The sequence below is a fragment of the Diceros bicornis genome, chromosome 22 (genome assembly GCF_020826845.1).
Source record: "Diceros bicornis minor isolate mBicDic1 chromosome 22, mDicBic1.mat.cur, whole genome shotgun sequence".
Taxonomy (NCBI): Eukaryota; Metazoa; Chordata; class Mammalia; order Perissodactyla; family Rhinocerotidae; genus Diceros; species Diceros bicornis.
This window is the reverse complement of record NC_080761.1, coordinates 57,375,674-57,396,349: the sequence shown is the minus strand read 5'-3', so window position 1 is coordinate 57,396,349 and position 20,676 is coordinate 57,375,674. Positions and strand designations below refer to the sequence as shown.

General features: G+C 56.4%; 1 protein-coding gene across 1 annotated transcript; it reads left to right on the top strand.

Annotated features, from left to right (window-relative positions):
- The first annotated feature begins 1,361 nt into the window (after positions 1-1,361).
- On the top strand, positions 1,362-8,537 carry NXNL2 (nucleoredoxin like 2). The gene is made up of 2 exons (XM_058565357.1): positions 1,362-1,717; positions 7,946-8,537. The coding sequence occupies exons 1-2, from the start codon at positions 1,416-1,418 to the stop codon at positions 8,112-8,114; spliced, it is 471 nt and encodes a 156-aa protein (XP_058421340.1). The 5' UTR covers positions 1,362-1,415; the 3' UTR covers positions 8,115-8,537.
- Positions 8,538-20,676: the final 12,139 nt, after the last annotated feature.

Below are 20,676 nucleotides of genomic sequence, written 5' to 3'. Positions count from 1 at the left end.
CGCCCGGGATCCGAACCAGCGAACCCCGGGCCGCCGCAGCGGAGCGCGCGCACTTAACCGCTTGCGCCACCGGGCCGGCCCCCCCTCTCAACTTTTTTCTCTGATTCTCCTATAAATTCTCCTAGTGCTCCAAGAGGATAGTGAGTTGACGGTCGGCAGCGCGCCTAAGGAGCAGAGTTTCGGCTCAGTCTGGCTCTGCCCAGGGCCCGGGGCCTGGGCTCGGGGCGCGGGGTCCCCGTGGCCGCGTCTTTCACCGGGAGGCCGAGGGCCCGCGTGTCCCCGCCCGCGACCGCGCCTTCGCCTTCGCCGCCACTCCCCGCGGCGCTTCCCTGCCTCTCTCCACGGCGCGCACACTGTGTTTTCCTTGTTTACCATTACTTTTCTGTCCCACTGGAACATAAGCGGCGGGGACTTGGGGCGAGAGGAGTGCGGTCGGCTCCCAGGGCAGGTGGGATCCGTCCTCATTTACGCGTTGGATGCTTTGTTCATCATGAACTTTGGGGCATTAATTTTGAATTTTTAAAATATTGCATTAGAATGCTCTCTCTCCTGATCTCTGAGTTTTTTGGCTCTCCCCTAAATTTTGCGCCCCAGGCAGTGCCTTCCCCTCTCGGGCGGGGAATGAAACTATTTTTCTCGCTGCTGAATCCCCGATAGAGCCTGGCACATTAATACTACGGTTCTCCGACTCAAACTTTCTTTAAGAACCGCCCCCAATTTCTTCCAGGACTCCAGGGACCCCCAGCCAGGGCGCAGGAGGTCAGGGCAAACCTCGGAAAGACCGCGGCCCGGGTCTCCCCACCGCTCGCGCCTGCCGTCTCCAGGCCGAACCGCCCTGACCCTTCCGGGGCCGCAGGACACCTGTGACAGGCGAGATGGGCGGAGCACGGGGAGGGGCAGAGCGCGGGAGGGGACCCGGCGACGCGCGGTGGGCGGGGCGCAGGAGAGAGGGCCCGGGGGCCCGGGAAGGGGGCGGGGCGGCTCGGCTCCCCCGAGGCGGGTGCTGCGCTGCGGCCGCCGCTGCATCTGAGGTCGCCTGTGGCTGTGAGTGTCTCCCCCCGAATGCGGACGCCCCTGCCCCAGCCCGAGGCAGAGGCCCGGGGAGTCTTGCGCGGCCCCAGCGCCCCGCGGTACGAAGGGAGACCAGACACAACCGCCCGCCTGCAGGTGACCATCCACCTGCTCACGGCCGCCCCCCTCCCCCGTCTCCCCGCAGGTGTCCGTGCGCCCGCGCTCACCACCCACACGCCTCCCCGCAGGTGTCCGTGCGCCCGCGCTCACCACCCTCCCCCCCGTCTCCCCGCAGGTGTCCGTGCGCCCGCGCTCACCACCCCTCCGTCTCCCCGCAGGTGTCCGTGCGCCCGCGCTCACCACCCACACGCCTCCCCGCAGGTGTCCGTGTCCTCGCGCCGGCCATGGTGGACGTGCTGGGCGGGCGGCGCCTAGTGACCCGCGACGGCGCGTGGGTGGAGGCCGAGGCGGCGCTGCAGAACAAGGTGGTGGCGCTGTACTTCGCCGCGGGCCGGTGCGGGCCCAGCCGCGACTTCACGCCGCTGCTCTGCGACTTCTACGCGGAGCTGGTGGGCGAGGCGCGGCCGCCCGCGCCCTTCGAGGTGGTCTTCGTGTCGGCCGACGGCAGCGCGCGGGAGATGCGGGCCTTCATGCGCGAGCTGCACGGCGCCTGGCTGGCTCTGCCCTTCCACGACCCCTACCGGCAGTGAGTGACGGGGGCGGGGGGGACTGCGCCGGTCGCGGGTCCCCGCGCCTCCCCCGCGGTCGCCAGCTCTTTGGTCCCCCCCCCCCCCCCCCGCCTTCGGGCCTCTTGGGTACATCACAGGCTCTGCCTCAGCTTCCCAGGGAGGCTCTGGCGGTGGGCGCCGGGAGATCCGCATCCCCAGGGAGGCTGGGCGAGCCTGGACCCCCGCTCGCCCCGTCTCTGACCTCGTGGGTGTGGGGCCCCGGGAGTCTGCATTCCTAACGAGCTCCGGTGATGCTGATGCTGCGGCCCGCGGACCCCACTCGGGGAACCGCAGCGCGGCGGCCCCACGGTGGCCACGCGCAGGGGAGACCCAGCGAGGGTGCAGAGCGGAGAGGGAGACCGAGGAGGCTGCCGAGTCAGCCCTGGAGGCCGCGGGCCGGTGACACAGGAGCAGTGCGGGGTTGGGGCGACGTACGGCGAAAGGGCAGGAGCTCCGGGCCGAGCAGCCCAGCGCTGGCCGCGTCGCAGTTTCATTTTCCTGGCAGTGACTGGAATTTGCTCACTGTGAAGGCGTCCCCTGCTCCTGTCAGTGTGGGGAGAAGCAGGTTCCTGGACTCATGGGAGGCAGGTGTCAGAGGCGACAAAAACCCTTGCTCTCTGGAGGGATCTCGCCGCGACCCGGCTTTAGAAAAGAAGTGACGATGTGGCGGGACCCTCAGCTTTGTTGGATTGCGGAGTTTATGAATGGAGTAGAAAGTGACCTTAGTGCTCACTGGCTGTGCTCGCCGGCTGCGGAGGGAAGGAGGGAAGACGTGGGTGAGGGGGGAGGGCCTGGGGAGGGGGAGGTTGTGGGGAGGCTTGGCAGAGGGGGAATGTGGCAGGGCCCTGACTGTCTGGCATGTTGGGGTCTCCAGGGTATAAGCGTCCAGACTCAGGTTGATCACTCTTCACAAATGTCCCCTTAACAGAGGTGGAGATGAATTCCTGGGTTTGTGTTACAGGGCATGTGTTGAATTTTTCTGGGGGTTGTTACTCAATTGTGGCATTAACCCTCAAGTTAATTATCCTGAGGAAGGGCCGCGGCCGGGCCCTGAGGTGGGGGCTGCCTCCTCCAGGCCTCACACATAGCAGGACTAGGAAAATCTTACTGGTGACAAATCCAAATGACCCTGATTTACTTGTCAAAAGGATTCTTTGTAGCCTCTCATCTAGTGGTGGTTATGAAATGCGTTTTGATTTGCTTGGCACTCGAGTTATTCACAGCTTTTGAAAGAGTACACTTAGTTCTGAGAGTGACAGAGTGGCCGTGTTAGTCATTAGGCAGAGAGCTTAGGCCCCGAGGTTTGCTCGAGGGGCGACTGCGTGCCATGTGTCTAATTGCTGAGAGTAGTGGTACCTCACTCGAGGTGTGAGGACCCAGCTGATCTCTGAATTGGAGGCGCGTCCAGGGTTGTGTCCAGCCCTTTGCGTCTGTTGCCCCATTTCACAGATGGGCTCCTGAGGCCCAGAGGCCAGTGCTCCTGGCTCTGGACTGTCTTTCCGCCCCAGCTGCTCCCTCTCCAAGGGCCCTGCGGCACAGCCTCACCCGGGGAGGGCCTCGCAGGGCTCCCTCTGCTCTGGATTATCCTGTCAAAGCCCCTGACGTCCACTGTGGGCAGCTGAGCCGCTCAGGGCATGGGCGGCTGCTCGGCCATCACGGCCCAGCCAGCTTGATCTCTAATCTCGGAGGAAATCCAGCCTTGTCCCTACCTCTTTCCATGCTGAACCTTGTTAACCCTGTCATCGCTGTTTGTAAATTAGGAAAACGGGATATTCTGGGGAATTCTTGGAGCTATGCCCTAAGTGTGGCTTGTCTCAGCCTGGATTTTGGGAATCAGATCTTGAGCAGAGTGGAAACAGCCCCCACCAAGGAGAGCTAGAGTGCAGGAAGCACCCAGGCGGCCTCTTGGGAAGCTCCCCATGTGTGCGGAGCACAGCACTCTGTGTGGTGCCAGGGGAGGTGGGGCCGGGACAGGAACCACCTGGACCTGCTCCATCAGTGGTGGTGAGGGCCCCCGGGCCGTCCTCCCTCAGTGGCCGAAATGCACCCCCGCCATCCTCTGGGCAACTGCTGACCCTCCTGCGGCTCCCACGGCAGAGCCCCCACGGAGTCACCCTGGGCACGGCGGGGGGCGGGACTGCTGCTGATCCACCTGCGGGAAGAACGTGCCCAGAGCCCTTGCCTCGTCCTCACAGTTGTGTAGACCGGGCTTTCCCGGGCAGCCACACACAGAACACGGTGACAAGTGCCGCCATCCTGCCAAAGAGGGCACGATTACTCCGTCCCTGCAACTAGAGGCCAGTGTGCGGGTGGGCTGAGCAGGGGGCTGACCTTCCTGGCCTGAACAGGGGACACCGAGGAGGGGCCGTCCTGCCCGGCTCCCTTCCCCATGTTCTGGGCCGGGAACCAAGTGACAGCTCCTAACTCTGCCAGCAGGCCTCCTGTCGCGTGCTGCTGTGCGTGTGAGCCCCGAGAGGTGGAGATGTTACCTGTGACTTGATGACTGTTTTTCCACAACACCTGCTCCCGCTCCGGCTCTGGAACATCGGCAGACCCCAAGGAGACCTGGATCAGACCCTGCCCCCCTCCTGCCCACTCTGGCCCTGACCACTGCACCCGGCCACGGGCCCGGTGGATGGAGCACCTGGACCTCTAGGCCGGCAAGGTTGGGTTAGATGGAAAAGACGATTGGCCGTGCCTTTGTTTCTTGGGTAGAGAGCGGCTCCATTAGCACCGTGGACTTGGTGCTTCCGCCAGGCCCCTGACTGCCCTCTCCAGCCCTGTGTCCAGCCCTGCTGGGCCTCCTGACTCAGCACGTCCCTTGGGCACCGAATCCGCCGAGTGTGCGGCTCTCCAGTCTTCTCCATCTTTCTGCTCGTTGCTGCTTCCTTCATTTAGGTCCTGGACCGTTAGAAGGTTCTGACTGGTCCCCCGGCCTGGGTGTCCCTGTCTAATGGACTCTCCTTCTCGCACTTGCCTCATCTTGGGTCCTGCCATGCCCACCCCGGCTCTCCAGGGGCTCCCCGGTTCCTGTTGCCCACGGGGCTCAGTCCACGTCTTGCCCTGCCCTCAAGCATTTGACCCACACTCGCCTCTGGCCCCAGCCCTTTCCACCTGTGTTCGGGCCAGAATGGACAGCTGATGTTCCACAATACTCCACACACTTTCCCACTCCAGAGGTCGTACACGTGCCATGTGCCCCCAACTCTGGAGCCCCCACTTCTCTGCCTGGCAGCCCCCCCTCCTCTCTGCTCCTGGGGACACCGGGAGCATCACCAGGAAGGCCTGTGCCCTGCATAGCTCGAGCCCAGCACCACCCCCGGGTTAGGAGTGTGTGTTTGGGGGTCTCTGTAGCCCCTAAGGTCGGACCAGACAGTGTCCAGTGCTTGGCACCTGCAGGGCGCTTGTTTGATGGACGTTGGAGCAAGTAGAGAGATTGCTTGGTAACAGTCTGCCCGTAGCGGAGATGGAAAGAGACCGGAGCCAGAAGTTGCCATGGCAACCCAGACTCGACTGTGCCAGAGACAAGAAGGCGCTGTGTCAGGCGAAGGGAGGGAGCCAGTGCTGCAGCAGCACCTAGCACCGAGGGCGAGGAGGAGCCGGGCTCTGGGATGTCCCTGAAATGGTTAACATGCTCAGTTATCACGGCTGCCTTCTGCCCAGCAACACACCTTTCTCCTCTCCAAGGCCCGGCCTACTCTCTGGACGCAGCGCCCAGAGGGATGGAGATGACTTCAGGGAGGAGGGTGGTTATGTGCCTCTCCTGTGTGGCTCCAAGGTTATGGTGTCCCCAGGCAGAGGCTGCCAGGCTGGGGATTTGCGGGCACACACCAGGTGACTCTTTGAAGATAAGCTGGAGCAACTCAACGTCTATCCCAAACCTCGTTGCTCCTCAGAGCCCACCTGCCTCTCATCCCCCTGTGTCAGAGCTTGATTTAATGCTGCAAGTGATTACACCAACAGCAGCAACCAAAGCTTTAACAATAAAGGTTATTGATCGGCTTAACTGCAACGCCCAGAGGGCAGGAGCTGGTCTTGAGGGAGGCAGGGGGCCACTGAGGACACAGTTTCATGGCTCTGCCTTCTGCCTTGTCTGCTTCATGCTCAGACTGGCAAATCCAGTCTCTCCTCATGGTGACAGAGTGGCTGCTGTGTCTTAGGCTGCACATCCTTACACCTTCCTCTTTCCTAGCACACAGGCAAGTGCTCCGTGGGGTCTCACTGGTCCTGAGTCTGCTAATTTTCCATTCCCGTACTGGTTAGTGTAGCCAAGGGCCAGGGGCTGTGCTGACTGGGCACTTGGCCCACCTGGAATTGGGGGTGGGTCCTCCCCACCAATAAGAACAGCCTGAGTTTGTTGAGCTCTTAATTATGCACCAAGCCCTTAGCTAAGCTATACATATATTGATCATTTCATCCTCACAACAGCCCTGGGAGGTAGAACCCTGGACCAGTGGCAGCAGCAGCCTCGGGACTCTATCAGGATGCAGATGCTGAGTCAGGAGCCAGGGGGGCTGGGGAACATGTGTGTGCACCTCCAGGAGACCCCCTCACCACCCTCTAAAGCCCTCCAGGGCCGCCTCCACCTTGGGTGCAAAGCCCCAGCAGACCACCCTTCCCTGTCCCCCGGGGGGCGCCGCCCGCCCACTGGCCAGACTGAAGCCTCTGCGGTAGCCCAGCCGCCCTCACTGTCAGCCAGGAGCCCGGCGGGCCGCTGGCCGCCTCCCGCAGCCTTTGTGCCGAGAGCCATTTGGGTTGTTTCCCTTTTCTTTATGTCTTTTTTTGTGCCTCTGGGGGAAGCAGTTTCTTAGGGTTTCAGGGCTTGTGCAGGACTTTGCAACGCTGGGGCGGGACATCCTCCTGTCTCCTCTTTCCGCCCCATCGGCTTCCTGGACCCACGTGGCCTGTCGGTGCCGCGCCGGCGTGTCCCCTGGCCTGCAGTCTGGCGTCAGTTTGCGTCTCTCTGCGGGGCTGTCAGCCCTGCCAGTGCAGGGTCAGCAGGGCCCTGGCTCTGGTGTCCTTTTCACTGGGGATGGTCATTTTTACGTAAGAGTTTGATGTCTTTTTTCCTTCTCATGTGAGTAGTGGACACGGTGTGGACCAGCTTCCAGGAGCCGCTGGGGTGGGGCCCATGGGCCGTGTTTCCTTAGGGAACAGGCTGTCCCATGGTTGTCGCGGGTTCCAGGAGTGACATCGGCCCGTCTGCCGTGTCCCTAGGCTGAGTCCGCGGTGGGCCGGGTGGGCCAGGTGCCTGCCTCCTGAGCTGCCAGGTCTCCTGTCCTGGCTCCGTCCTGGGAGAGCTCTGCTGTTTCCTGTCTTTCCTAAGACAGCTTTGGTTTTGTTGCTTCATTTCCTAGTTCAGTGATTTCTGCCCTCAGTCTTTTGCCTTCTTTCCACTTTCGTTGTGTTTGCTGCATCACTTTTTTTCTAGCTTCTTGGATTACCTGCAGAACTCGTCCACATAGAGGCTTTCCAGTTCCGGATAAGAAGACCACGACTTCCCAGCCGTGCCTAATTGTATCCACGGCTGGCATCCATAGTATATTCCATATTGCTCTGTTTTCATGATTTTGTGGTCTGCGTTGCTATTTCACATACAATATGTGGCTATTTAGTTTTTAAACCCATTCCAAAAAATTACTGGGGGGACGGGACGTTTCATCCGTAATGTTAATTAGCGTGTCCTTGAATCTGTAGGGCAGAAAGTCTAATAAGGCTTTGCATTTGTCTAGAACTCATGGAATTTCAACATTTACCATTATATGTACCCGATATTTTTCAAGCTCTTGAGAGGTAGCAGGGGTGTAAATTTATTGGGTTATTTGTGGGTTTAGAATTGCACTGTGCAGTACAGTAGCCACCAGCCACATGTGGGCTACTTAAATTTAAATTAAAGTTAACTGAAACAAAAAGTTCCTCAGGCCCAGCAGCTACGTTTTGCATGCTCAGTGGTCACCTGTGGCTGTGGCTGTGGAATCGGGCAGACGGGTACAGAGCAGACACTCCGGGCCAGCACTGGCTCAGGACGGCTGGCAGCGAGGAGGAAGGAGGGGCAGAGGAGCCCCCAGCGCAGTAGGAGGGCGCGCCGGCCGCTGGGGTGGAAGGCTTTGCAGGCTCAGCCGGCACAGGGGGCCCCTGGTCCCCTCAGACCAGTGGCAGCCCACCTGTCCGGTGCCGACCCTTGACCCGCCCTCTTCTCTCTGCAGCGAGCTGAGGACCAGGTACCATGTCGCGGTCACCCCCAGGCTCGTGGTCCTGAAGCCGAGCGGGGAGGTCATCACCGACAAAGGGCGGAAGCAGATCCGCGAGCGGGGGCTGGCCTGTTTCCAGAACTGGGTGGAGGCGGCCGACGTCTTCCAGCATTTCTCCGGCTGAGCTGGGGGACCTCCGGGGACCTGGCCAGGTGCTCGTCGCACGGGCTGCTGCAGCGGGCTGGCGAGGGAAGAGGAGCGTGCCCGGGCTCCCTCTGCCGGCGCCGGTGCAGTTCTTTTCCCAGCACAAGCCCTTCGCTCTGGCGGGAGGAAAATGCCGCTCAGGGCGGCGCGCCGGCCCTGAGCCTTGTCGGTGGTCATCTTTATTATCCTGAGCGTAGCTTTCTGCACGTGAGCTTAAGTGTGTTCATACTGAGCTGTTGGAAATCTATGCAAAACATGTATTTATACAGGCCCTTCAGGTAAAATAATAGAGTTTCTAACACATTTTTCTGGAGATCTCTTTATTTTAATGATGTGCTTTCGCAAATACATTTATTACTAAAGTTTGCAGAATCTCTGTCCTTTAATAAACAAGCCTGTTTCCACCTGGAGCCCGCTGAGTGACTTCTCTCTCATTGCAAACCAGGTGGTCTTATGAGGAAGGGAAGCCCTCGAGAAATATCTTCCTCAAACACTTTGTTGTGTTTTTCAAAGGTGCTAGTTTTTAATTATGAGTCTTCTTGGGATTTTTTTCTTCTCTTTGTTTTCTTTTCTCACACTTTATTTTTAATAGCATCATAATATCTTAGAAAGAAATGAAAATTTCAAGCCTGCATATTCGTGTCTCCAACATCAAACCTCCACATTTCCTGAAAGATGCTGATTGATCCAGGTAAACAAAAGCCCACACGTAATCTTTGCTAATAGCAAGAGGGCTGTTGGCGTTCCGAGTACCAGCCCCGGGCCTCTCCTCTCACTGCCCGAGATGGGCCAGTCTCCTGGCTCCTCCAACTGCATTCTGATCTGGGCGATTGGAATCATGAAATACCGGACACTCACCTCTAGCCCAGTTCCCATCTGCCGACCCGCTCGGATCGCTGGGTCCCTCAGCTGGGAATTTGGAGCAAGGCCGTCCCTTGTAGGACCCAGGAAGCCCTTGAATTCTGGTCTGTTGAGTGGTGTGGCAGAGTGGAAGGCGGCTGGTTGCTCTGGAAAACCCGTTTGATGTGACAGCTGAGTCCTCGGGGTCGGACCATGTTGTTGGCTTCATTAGAGCGGGGCTGGGGCTCCACGGCTCAGTCACTCTCACCCCCGCTTCCTCCTCTAGGAGTCAAGTTCTTTCCATTGAATGAGACTTACCGTCATCAGAGGCCAGAGGTTGACTAAAGACGTATTCGATGGAGCTAAACTGGTCATTATTTGCCCCAGAAATAAAACATGTAAGAATGCAGTTTTCTTCCCCAAAAAAGGGAGGGCATATTCATTTAATTATGGCATTTTCTTCCAGCTTTATTGAGATATAATAGACACATAACATTGTATAAGTTTACGGTGTACAGCATGAGGATCTGATACACTTATAGATCGTAAACCCATCAGCACTGTGGCTTAGCTACCTCCTTCATCCCGTCACATGGTTACCATTTCTTTTTTTGTGGTGGGAACATTTAAGATCTAATTGTGGTATTTTAAATCACACATTGTTGGCGGGGGGTGGGCATCTCTTGCAGGTGGAATGTGCACCAACTGTGTGTGTGTGTGTGTGTGTGTGTGTGTGTGTGAACCACAACCGCAGACTTCTTATAAAGTGGAGATACGTCCCTCCTGGTAAACATGCCACGTGGGAGCCCAGGACCATGCTGACCCCGTGGGCTGGGGCAGCCTGCTGCGGGCTGGGGGATGCACGGGGTCATGTGGCACCGGAAACCCATGTGACCCACCGCTCTGGGCACCGGCCCTCCTCCAAACCACAACTGCCCGCGGGCAATAGTAATTTAAAAGGAATTCCACCTGCTACCTGCATATTTGAAAAATAGTTAGGGAGGTCCAGCCACAACCCAAGGCTACACCGCCAGAACTCACCTGCTGCTCCCAGATCCCCCTCCAGAATATTCTGTCTGCTCCCCGAGGCAGCCCACATGGCTTTGTTCCCCTTCCCCTCCCCTTCTCTCTCAATCCCTGTCATAGAGCTGTGGTAGCTCCTTGTCCCCATGCTGAGTCTCCTCCCGGGGACCTGGGCTGACACGCAGGGCTTCCTCGTGGCTGGGGAGGCAGCAGGTCACGGGGTAAAGAGGGCATCCTCTTCTCTGCTGCGGGGTGACAGGGAGAAGGCTCAGGACCCCACAGACCACGTCTCCATCCATCTGGTAGGAGACCTCTTGTTACTCCAGGCAAATAGGAATCCTCGGGATTAAGGCCTTGTGGTTTGGGGTCAGCATTCTCAGTGATGGGGCATAAGTCATTTCTCTTCCCATGTTCTTACTTTCCTGTTTTCTTTCTGAAACAGGAAGGTCATTATCTTTATCTTCTTTTCCTTACATATGTGTCATGATGATTTTATTTGTTATGAATAATCATCTTTGTTTTGGGGGAGAAATGCATCGTATTAATACAAGGTTTTGGATATTAATTAGTTCATTCATTAGACCAGCATCTGGTGCCTGTCAGGCATCTGGGCTGGCAGACGTTAAACATGACAGTGTAATGGCCTGTGACGAGGCTGGGAGGGAGCTCGGGTAGCTCAGGTAGGGTTGGGGATCAGAGGAGCGGGAGGCGGGTGGAGCTCGGGGACCTGCAAGGAGGGCTGCCTGTCTGACACCTCGGCTTAGTCAAGATCTCAACAACCCTTGAGAGCAGGTCTGAGGCTGTCCCCAGGGGCGGCATATTCCTCCATGTTGATAATGACCATCTGCTGTGAGTTGCACAGAGAATGTCTCTCTGCATCCAAGGAAGTCCCTTAGGAGTGTGTCTGCACTGCAGAGCCCTGGACCTGACGGCAATGTCGCGACGCTGGCTGAAGGCGGTGGACTCGCCCAGGATCCGGCCCCCTCCCCGCCAGCAGGCTTTGCTCCAGGGTCTTTTCCTCAAGCAGCCTCACCAGCCTCCTGCCTCACGTGGTGCTCACTGAGAGGCCTTCCTGGAAGAATCGATATAACCAACTGGCTGAAATAAAGCCCCAGGGCGACAGGACAGAAGGGGATGGGGTGGGGATTTTTGTGGTCCATGGAGCAGGTTTTGTGGGAAAAGGTTTGTGAGGCTTCGGGACAGGAGAAAAGAGGCAGCATTTTTAGCCTCGGCCAACATCTTTGCGGGCTGCTATCTCGTCTGTAAGTGTCCCTGACGAGGCCCCTCTTTCCTCCTCCATCTTCCAGCTTTGGAAGGGACCTGGAGAACCACAGACTCAGGTGGCTCCCTTCCGGGTGGGCGTCAGAGCCACCTGCTGAGTTCCTGTGGGGACGTCAGGCCCTTCGAGGCTGCTGTGTCAGGGCACTTATGCCACGAGGATGGTGTTCAGGTGCTGTTGACTAGACAGACGCACACATGTGAACAAACCCCCTTTGCTGTCAGAGTTCATCCCACTTTGCATAATCGATGGCCTGGGAACGTTCTTCCTTCCTCTCTGCGATCAGGGCTGTGGTGCCCGCCAGCAGCCCAGGACAGGCCGGGACCAGCCTTGGGAGCAAAGGCCTCGTCTGCAAACAGACCCCGACCAGCCTCGGGGTGACAGATGTGCCTCCAACCCTCACCCTATGAACAACTCACCAGGGTCCCCTCCCTGCAAAGAATTCGAGTCAGAAGAGGAATGTGGTTTACCGGTGGTGGGGGGACAGTTCATCCCCCTGTCTTATGATCAACAGCTGGGGCCACCCTAATGACCTTGTTTGACCTAATCCTCTCTGTAAAGGCCCTGTCTCCAAGCATAGTCATGTGCTGAGGTCCTGGGGGTCAGGGATTCAACACAGGAACTTTAGGGAAGGGGGTCACAGCTCAGCCCACAGCACCCACACTCAGCTCCTGGAAGTGCTCCCCGCTGGGCAGACGGACACACCTCCTCGCATCTAGTACCCCCTGAGCTTCCCAGCAAACACAGACAACCCAGAAGTGACAGGGGGAGGAGGAGGGGGTCCAGCCAGCTTTGCAGCGACCTATTTCCCTTCAAGACCACCCGCTCTCCTATCCTGCCCGCCCGAGGTGGCCTCTGAGGTATGGGACAAGGAGCTCGGGGCCTCTGCTCAGGGCCAGACAGCTGGACATTGTGGCCTACAGGTAACATGGCAAGTGCATGGGCGCCACCAGGAATGACAGCAGCCCTCTGGAGACGGGAGGCTAAGTGTAGGCTAACCCAAGATGCCCGGCTCTAACGAGACCCCAGAGAGGTGGCCACACAGGGGATCCCCCCTGAGACGTGGAGCTTCGCCACCTACCAGGCTCGGTCGTCTGTGACCAGCCAGCCTCCACTGCTTGCCCCTCCAACAACGACGACGACAATAGTGGTAACTGCAGAGGGCTTGCTGGTACCCAGGCACATTCACCATGCGTCTCATCCCCTCGGTGTGCAGTGGGCCTGGGCAGTCAGCGCCTGCAGCAGCTCCAGGCCCAGCTCTGAGCAGGGATCCCCACTCTGCAGGGAGGGAGCCCCCGAGAGGGCTCGCTGCCTCCCCAGCCACTTCCATGCCCCACACCGAACAAAGGTACCCAGTGGCAGGTTTGATCTAGTCTTGAGAACGTGAAGGGTTTGGCTCCAATAGGACTTGTAGGATGCAGTGTTTGAGAGTCTGGGGGTCTCCAACACCTTCTCAGCTTAACTCAACAAAGCCGGGCGGCCCTCCTGGGGTGGCACAGGCCCTTACTTTCCCCCAGGCCCTTAGAGGGAGGGGGGGCACCTGCCTAAGGACCATGGTCCCCAGAAGAAGGCTGGGGCTGGCAGAAACCCTGAGCAGAAAGGGAGCCTGCCGCTCTCTCAGGAATAATTTCAGGGCCTCCACCATCAGGACCTCTGAATGCAAATCTTCATGCAGAAGTTTAAACCATTTCCAGTGAATTCCTCCTCAGTGAAGATGTTTTTAAAAGGCCCGGCCACCTTCTGTAGGACAGTCCCTCCTGGACCAGCCGGACGCCTCCACCCGCCCGCAGCTCTGACCTCGCTGCCTGTGAACCCGTCTTCACTGTGGAGACAAACCTCCCGGTTCATCCACCCTCCACCTGCCGCCGGCTCCTGCCGTCCCGAGGGGCTGACCCCTGCAGTGTGGACTGGAAGGCCCCGAGGCTGTGGGGTCCGGGGTCACGCAGTGCCCTCGGGGTGAAGGAGCAGGGCTGTGGGCGTGGAGAGGAAGCACGGATTTCTTTCCCAGGTTACAAAATCTCAGGCTGGCTCGAGAGCTTCTTAAACTCAACCCCACAAGCAGAGGTGATAAATAGAACTTTTATGACTCTGGTTTACATAAAAAATGAAGGTTTCTGTGACAGAACAAATGGACAAGTAACTAAGAGAGAAGACAGCTGCTGCCGAAACCACCGGGAGGCTCCTCCCCACGTTGTCAAAGGAGCTCCGACAGGTGACAAGAGAGGACGGTGGGGAACGTGCGAGTTGCACGAACAGGAGGGTTACAGAACCGGGGACCCAACAGGCTCACAGGCCACGAGAAGACGTCCTCGCAGGGGAAATTTTGCTTATTGACCAAATATTAAAATACACATAGACTGAGGGCTCTCACGTGTGGGGCCGGGGTCGAAACATAGAGATAGGCCGACCTGCCCCCGCCCGCCGCTCTGCACACCGCGGCACACACGCACGTGCAGGCAGCGCCCTAGTCTGACCTCTGTAGCTTGTATTTCTCCCTTCACGGTGTCCGTTGCTGATGTCTTCCTATTTGTACACTGAGCTCTTCTCCCATCTTCCCACTGCTCAGGCCTAACGTCTAGGCTCCATCTGCAATTCCCGTTCTTCCCTGGCACCCCACACCTGGCTCCTAAGGGCTCCTATCTCCAACCACCCACCCCCCCAGGTCCACAACTAGCCCTTGCCCCAGGACCCCGGCCTCTCACTCGGACGGTCACTGTGTCCCTTGGCTGGGCTCCCGGCCTCCACTCCTGACGCCCTAGGATGTGTGGTCCACACAGCAACTGGAACGGTCCTCTGGATGTTGAAATCTGATCGTGTTATTTCCCTGCCTCTCAATGCCTTGGACTAAAGCCCAAGTCTTCCCTGTGACCACCCACTGCTCTCCTGTTTCTCTGCACTCACTCGCTCCACCCCTGCCACACCACCCTCCTTCCTCTCTCCCTGGAGTGTCCCCGCCCATCTCTCTGCAGCACTCACCCTCCAAATCATCCACGTCTGCCCACATGGCTCCTCGGAGGCTGCTTCCCTGACTGGCTATCCAAACGGCACCCAACTCCTCACGTGCTGACTTTCATCAAAGCCCTTCTCTGAGGTGATCAATCTGTCTGTCTAGCTGTCTATCTATCTATCATCTAGCTATCGTCTATTCTGTCTTTCTATCTATCTATCTATCTTTCTATCATCAAGCTATCTAGCTATCATCTATTATACCTATCATCTAGCTAGCTAGCTAGCTATCACCTAGCTATCATCTATCCAGCTATCCTCTTTCTCCCCAGACAGAACGTAAGTTCCCTGAGAGCAGAAATTCCATTCACATCTGGGTTGTAGACCTGGTCTGTAGTGGATGCTCCACGGCTATTTGTTGACGTGCTGAATTCTTTTCCTGTCTACTGAGCACTTCCACACGTGGGCACAGCACGTTCTGCCCAGTCCTGCACCGGTGGACTTGGTGCCAGTCTTGACCTGTTACTGCAGTGAGTGTCTTTGTGCACACTCCTGCCAGCACTTTCCTTGGAATACAATGAATTTGTAACGAATTGGTAAAGAATAAAAAAGTAACCCATGCTTATGTTTCTGACCGACATGCTGTTGTCCCGTCACAATTTAGGGAATAACCCGTCTTTCTCCTGCTGTGTTAGTAAGGGCATTGAACTGTGACTTAAAACACACAAGCTTTCCTTGTCCGTGTGACAGTCCAGCAGGGAGCGGTCCAGAGGCCGGGCGCCCCCGCCTGCCCCCTCCGGTGCTCTCCTCCCTAAGGCCCCGGGGCGGGACCAGCGTGAGGCCCGGAGGCGCCCGCGCTCTGAGCTCCAGGCGGCCTCCCTCCCGTGACCCTGAGCGTAGGGGTCTCCTTACAGAGCCTCACCTGGTCCCCGCCCTGCCCTGGGTGTTGTCTTCTCCTGTGTGACCACAGGGTCCTCCATGCCTGCGCCAGGCCTCCTGCAGGGGGAATCTGGGGAAATGACTTGTAAGTCAGAGATGACCCAGGGCGTGGAAGTGCGCACCAGGCACCCGTGGGTATTTGGGCACCCGAAATGTGGCTAGTGTGACTGAGCGACTGAGTTTTTAGTGATGCTTAATTTTAATTAATTTACATTTACATTTAAATGGCTGCACGCGGGTAGTGGCTACCACATGGGAGTGCACAAGAGAATGCACACTCGGAATTCTGCCTTGGTCTCCCTGGCCCAGACTCAATCACGTGGCTGCACCTGAGCGTGACAGCAGGTGCAGCTCTGAACGCAGCCCTGGGGCTGCTACTGAAGGGGCGACACTGGGCCCTGTGGGTTGGTCAGCGAGGGGACCGCAGCCATGTCTGGAAGAGTCGCCCCTGCCTCGTGTTTCTTCCCATGTTTATATCTATTCATGTCTCTTCCTAGTCTCTCCAGGTGGTACACCTGTCGGTTTGTCACATCAAACTGTTTCAATTTCTACAACTTTATAGTGTGTTTTTTTTTTTTTTTTTTTTTTGTGAGGAGGACTAACCCTGAGCTAACATCTGATGCCAATCCTTCCCTTTTTTCTTGAGGAAGATGGGTTCTGAGCTAACAACCGTGGCCATCTTCCTCCACTTTATATGGGACGCCGCCACAGCATGGCTTAACAAGCAATACGTCAGTGCACGCCAGGGATCCGAACCTGCGAACCCCAGGCCGCCGCAGCAGAGCGCGCGCACCTAACAGCTTGTGCCACCAGGCCGGCCCCCTTTATAGTGTGTTTTAACATCTGGTAGAGCTAATCTTCCCTTGTTTTTATTCCTATTTTTCAGAATTTTTAAGTTCGTATTTTCAGAGTTTTGTTATATGTTTAGTTTTTCCATAACAAGCTAAGCATCAGTATCTTGTTCAAAAGGGAATCCTGTTGTTTTCACGTGGCTCCACATTTAATTTACTATACGTTTGGGGAGAGCCGACACCCTCAGTGTCGGAGCTTCTGTCCCCTGGGACCTGCTGGCCTGTCACTCAAGTCTGTTTCCACCTCTGCTGCAGTTTTAGTTTCTCCACACAGCCCTGCTCGGATCTTGCTCCTTTGCACACGTTTGTTGCTGTTGCCTTTGTAAAGAGAGCTCTGTTCCTTTTTTTCCCCCTCAAGCTGATTTTTATTTATATGTAGAAGGAAGGCTCCTTCAGCACGTAGACGTGTCAGCAGCCACCTTACGTTTTACTGTGGTTCCTCGGGTCCCCCGTCGCGTCTGGATTTCCTGAGCACGTGTGGCACTAGCTTCCAGGGATGATGGCTTTGCCTTCCTCTTCTTCACAGCTCTCATCTCTGTGTTCTTCTCTTACCTCAAATCAACATTTTTTAATGGCAGAGAATAATGAGAATGTTTCACTATCAAGTTTGATATTTATTTTTGGTTTAAGATATGCTTTTTATCATAGTAAGAAAATATCTACTTATTAAGTGTTTTTAAAATTTAATCAGGAACGGATACTGAATTTTTAAAAATGCCATTTTAGCTTTTCCCCAGATAATTACATAGTTTTTCTTCTTTGACTTGTTAATGTGGTAAATTGTGTGAATAGATGTCCTAATTGGAATTATCCTTGCATTCCTGAGGGATAAATCCTACTTGGCCATGGTTTATTATTATTTTAATGAGCTTTGGAATTAAATTTGCTAATATCTTATTGAGGCTATTTGCAGAGAGGTTCACACATAAGATTGCTCGGTTTGTGCTATTTTTTGTGCACCAGGTCTTGCCATGCACAGCGATGTGCCCCCCGAAGCCTGCAGACTTCTTCAGGGTGCAGACTCCGGTGCCCGTCGGGGCGTCGTCCCCTCTCCAGCCTCGTGTGCACTGTGTGGCTTTTCATGGGGCGGAACTCTTGGTTTGGCTTTTCTTTTGGCGAAGGGGGCGGGGACACGCCGCTGGGGGTTAGATGCTCTATCAGATACAACGTCTGAGGCGCCTTTGTTCCTGGCCGAGCCCTCTGCTCCTCCTTCTGTGAAATGGAGACGTTATCGCCCCTCCCCATGATGCTGTTGGGATTAAATGGGTCACTAACATGCAGACTTCCAAGAACAGCACCTGGCGCCCAGTATACGTTATTGTAAGTGTTTGCTGTCATGAGGATGAATGCTCCTATTCATTTGTTAGCCCCAGAGAATGCCAGGTTTGATGGGAGGAGCCAGTCCTGCCTCGATGCCTTCCATCTTCAGGGCTGGGGCTGCAGGTGTGCGGGAAGGAGCCTCCGAGTGGAGACCGGAGCTTGGAGCCTGCGGGTGGGAAAGTCGCAGGGGCCGCTGAGCTGGCCCGAAGACTGGAGCCGTGTTTCCTGCTAGCTGAAGCCCTCTTTCTCTCCTCCCGCCGTTTGGGGCTGTCGCTTGCCTCGCCAACCCCGGGCGCGAGTGCAGCTGAGCCGGACCTGCCACCTGATGTGGCAGCTGCCCTGGCAGAGCTGCTGTTTCCAGGTGAGGGCCAGATAAACTTGGGAGCCAACTCCCGGGTCAGCGCATTTAGTCCCGTCCTGTGTAATTCATCATGGGCTCTGCTCTGCCAGTTGGAGTCTCAGAGCCTCGAGCATGTGGGGATGTCCCACCCAATAAACTGCTGCCCTGGGGAGACTCGAGGTGCAGGCTTCCCCCAGAATTGGCCCCCCACACACATCTCCGCGGAGACCCTGGCCAGACGAGGGAAGGTCACACCTACCAGAGGGAAACATCCTCCCCATCACAGGACACTCCGGCAGGGGCTGAAATGTGTGGTGAGCACTTGGTTACAGAGCACCCGGCTTGGAATCCTGGCTGCGTGGCCCGTGTCCGAGTCTGCCTTCCAGACTCAAGTGGTCACTGACCGGATGGAAAAGGTGAGTAGACATCCAGAGTCTGGGGGATGTGATCTGTGTGCCCAGCGAGGGGGGCTCTTCCTGTCCGAGTGGCCTGCAGAGTTGGTTCCTGAGACAGGAGTGGGTCCTGGGGGGCAAGGACAGGACAGGGAGAAGACACCCCCATTCCCTCCTGGAGCCAACGGTGGTCAGAATGTGGAGGCAGGAAAGGACCCCAAGGGGTAAGCGGAGTCTTATGACAAGGGAAGTGGGCGTCAGGCCGGTGAGTGCGACCAGTGCCAGGCCTGGGGTTCAGGTGGAGGGCTGTTTCCCCGGGGCCTGAGGATCCTTACTGCAAGGAATGCAAACTACAAGAAAGAGCAAAAGATACAATCCTTGGTTATTGTGATATATGACAGCTCAAGTGAAAGTAGGAGATGGGCCAAGCCCCTCTTGTGTCCAGGGGAACCACAGCCCCCCATCTCAGGGCCCCCTGCCGAAGGATGTGTTGGGGATCCAGATGCTGGCCCAACCCAAAGGACAGCCTCTGGTCTCAGAGCCCTTTCCAAAGGAAAACAGTGTCCCGAAACAGCAGGTGACCACGAAGACTAGACTGAGGGCCACAGTAATGGGGGCAGACAGGGGGCAGAGGCCTGGGACTTGTGCCAGCCGAGGGGAAATCCTGAACTGGCTATGAGGAAATGGGGTGAATAATCGAGGGTCAAAACAAAGGTCTTCAGGCAGCACTCTCCAAGGTTGAGGGGACGAACGGGAGCCCTTGCTGGCCCTCAATATCCAAGGCCCTAAACACATCTGCTTTGTCACTCTGGTTTGGAGGAATTTGGAAAGGTCCAAGCCAACGGTGGCAACAGGGCCCTGACCTGCAGTCACTGAGGTGAGGGTCCTGCAATTGAATCAAGAGGAAGATTGACAAACAGGCCAGTGTCCCTTGGCTGGTCCCCTGCTGGGGACCCAAAGCCATGTGCCCACGAGTATTACATGTCCGGGGTGGAGAGTTTCTGGGGCTCCGAGACACGGAGCCCCATGGGCTGTGGAACCAGAACCCCTTCGTGGTCCTAACGGAGGCTACAATTACGTGGAGAGGCCACAGGAATGCCTGGGCTCCTAAGGTGGCAGTTTGGATGAAAATTGGAAGATTTCAGCAGGCTTTATGTGAAGAAGTTGTGTCTCTCTCACCTCAGTGTTTTCTGGGGTGTTGTCTGGCGGGGGACACTTCCCCTACCTAGTATTGTAAAACCAAAACCTGTGGGCGAAGCCCTACAGTTAGGAACACAGGGGCCGGTGGATCGCGGGGAAAGTTTGGACAAAATCTGGCGTGTCTGCACAGGCTTCGTGGGACGAGGCTGCATCTCTGACCGGGTCGTGTGATGGGGGCAGATGTTTCCTTTCCCAGCTTTGTGACAACATTAATGGGACACGTTGACGGGAACAGCGAGACTGCGGGAGCCCCCACAGCTGGAGTGCTGGTGTGGACATTCTCTGTACAGCAGTAGCCTGCGTGGGGCGGAGACTGCGGCTTGTGACAGAGCCTGCGAGCGCCGCCCAGTGACAGCCACTGGGACGTGGGCTGGAGAATTTCCATTCCAGGGGCAACAGCCAGCTTGCTGTCCAACATTAACTGAAACTGCCCTGTGACCGGAGGACACAGAAGAATCTTGAAATCTGAAACCCCCACGACGTCGTGGGTAATGTCGGAGAAGTGCTCCGATAGAGAGGTCAGCACCCAGAGGACTTCTGTGCTAAGATGGAAACGGAGTGCAGAGGACCATGCCCGGTCGGGGGATGCAGTTACTCAGCATCTCAGAAGCAGATCGGCAGAGTCCCAGACCCGGAACGTGGAGTGGCGGCTGCCAGGGCTAGGGAGGAGAATCGCGGAGTTGTTGTGTAATGGGTGTGAAAGGGATCTGGAGATCTGTTTCACAACAACGTGAATATACTTGACCCTACTGGACTGTACACCTGAAAGGGGTTAAGATGGTAAATTTTATGTTTCGAGCATTTTACCACAATTAAAAGAGCAAAAGATCTGTATAGATATTTCTCCAAAGAAGGTACACAAACAGCCAATAAGCACATGAAAAGATGCTCAACATGGTTAGTTATCAGGGAGATGCAGATCAGAACCACAGTGAGACAGCCCTTCCCAGTCCCGAGGCCGGCTGTCTAGAGACTAATAGCAAGTGATGAGGGGACTGGAGGCCTGGAGCCTTCTCACTGCTCCTGGGAATGTAAGATGAGGCAGCCTCCTTGTGAAACAGTGTCATAGTTTCTTTAAAAAGTTGACATAGACTTACCATTTAGTCCAGCAATTCCACTTGTATATACACCAGGAGAACTGAAATCATCCGTCCATGGAAAAACTTGAGCACAAATGTTGATAGCAGCGTTATTCATAATAACCAGACAGTGGAAACAGCCCAGGTGTCCATCAGTCAGTGACCGGATAAACAAAATGTGGTCTATATGAATGCTGGAATATTATTCAATGATAAAAAGGGTTGAAACACTGACACACCCTACAGCCTGTTGTATGTTTCAAGGTGGATGAACCTCAGTGAAAAGGGCCGGTCACAAAAGACCGTATATTGTATGATTCCATCTATATGAAG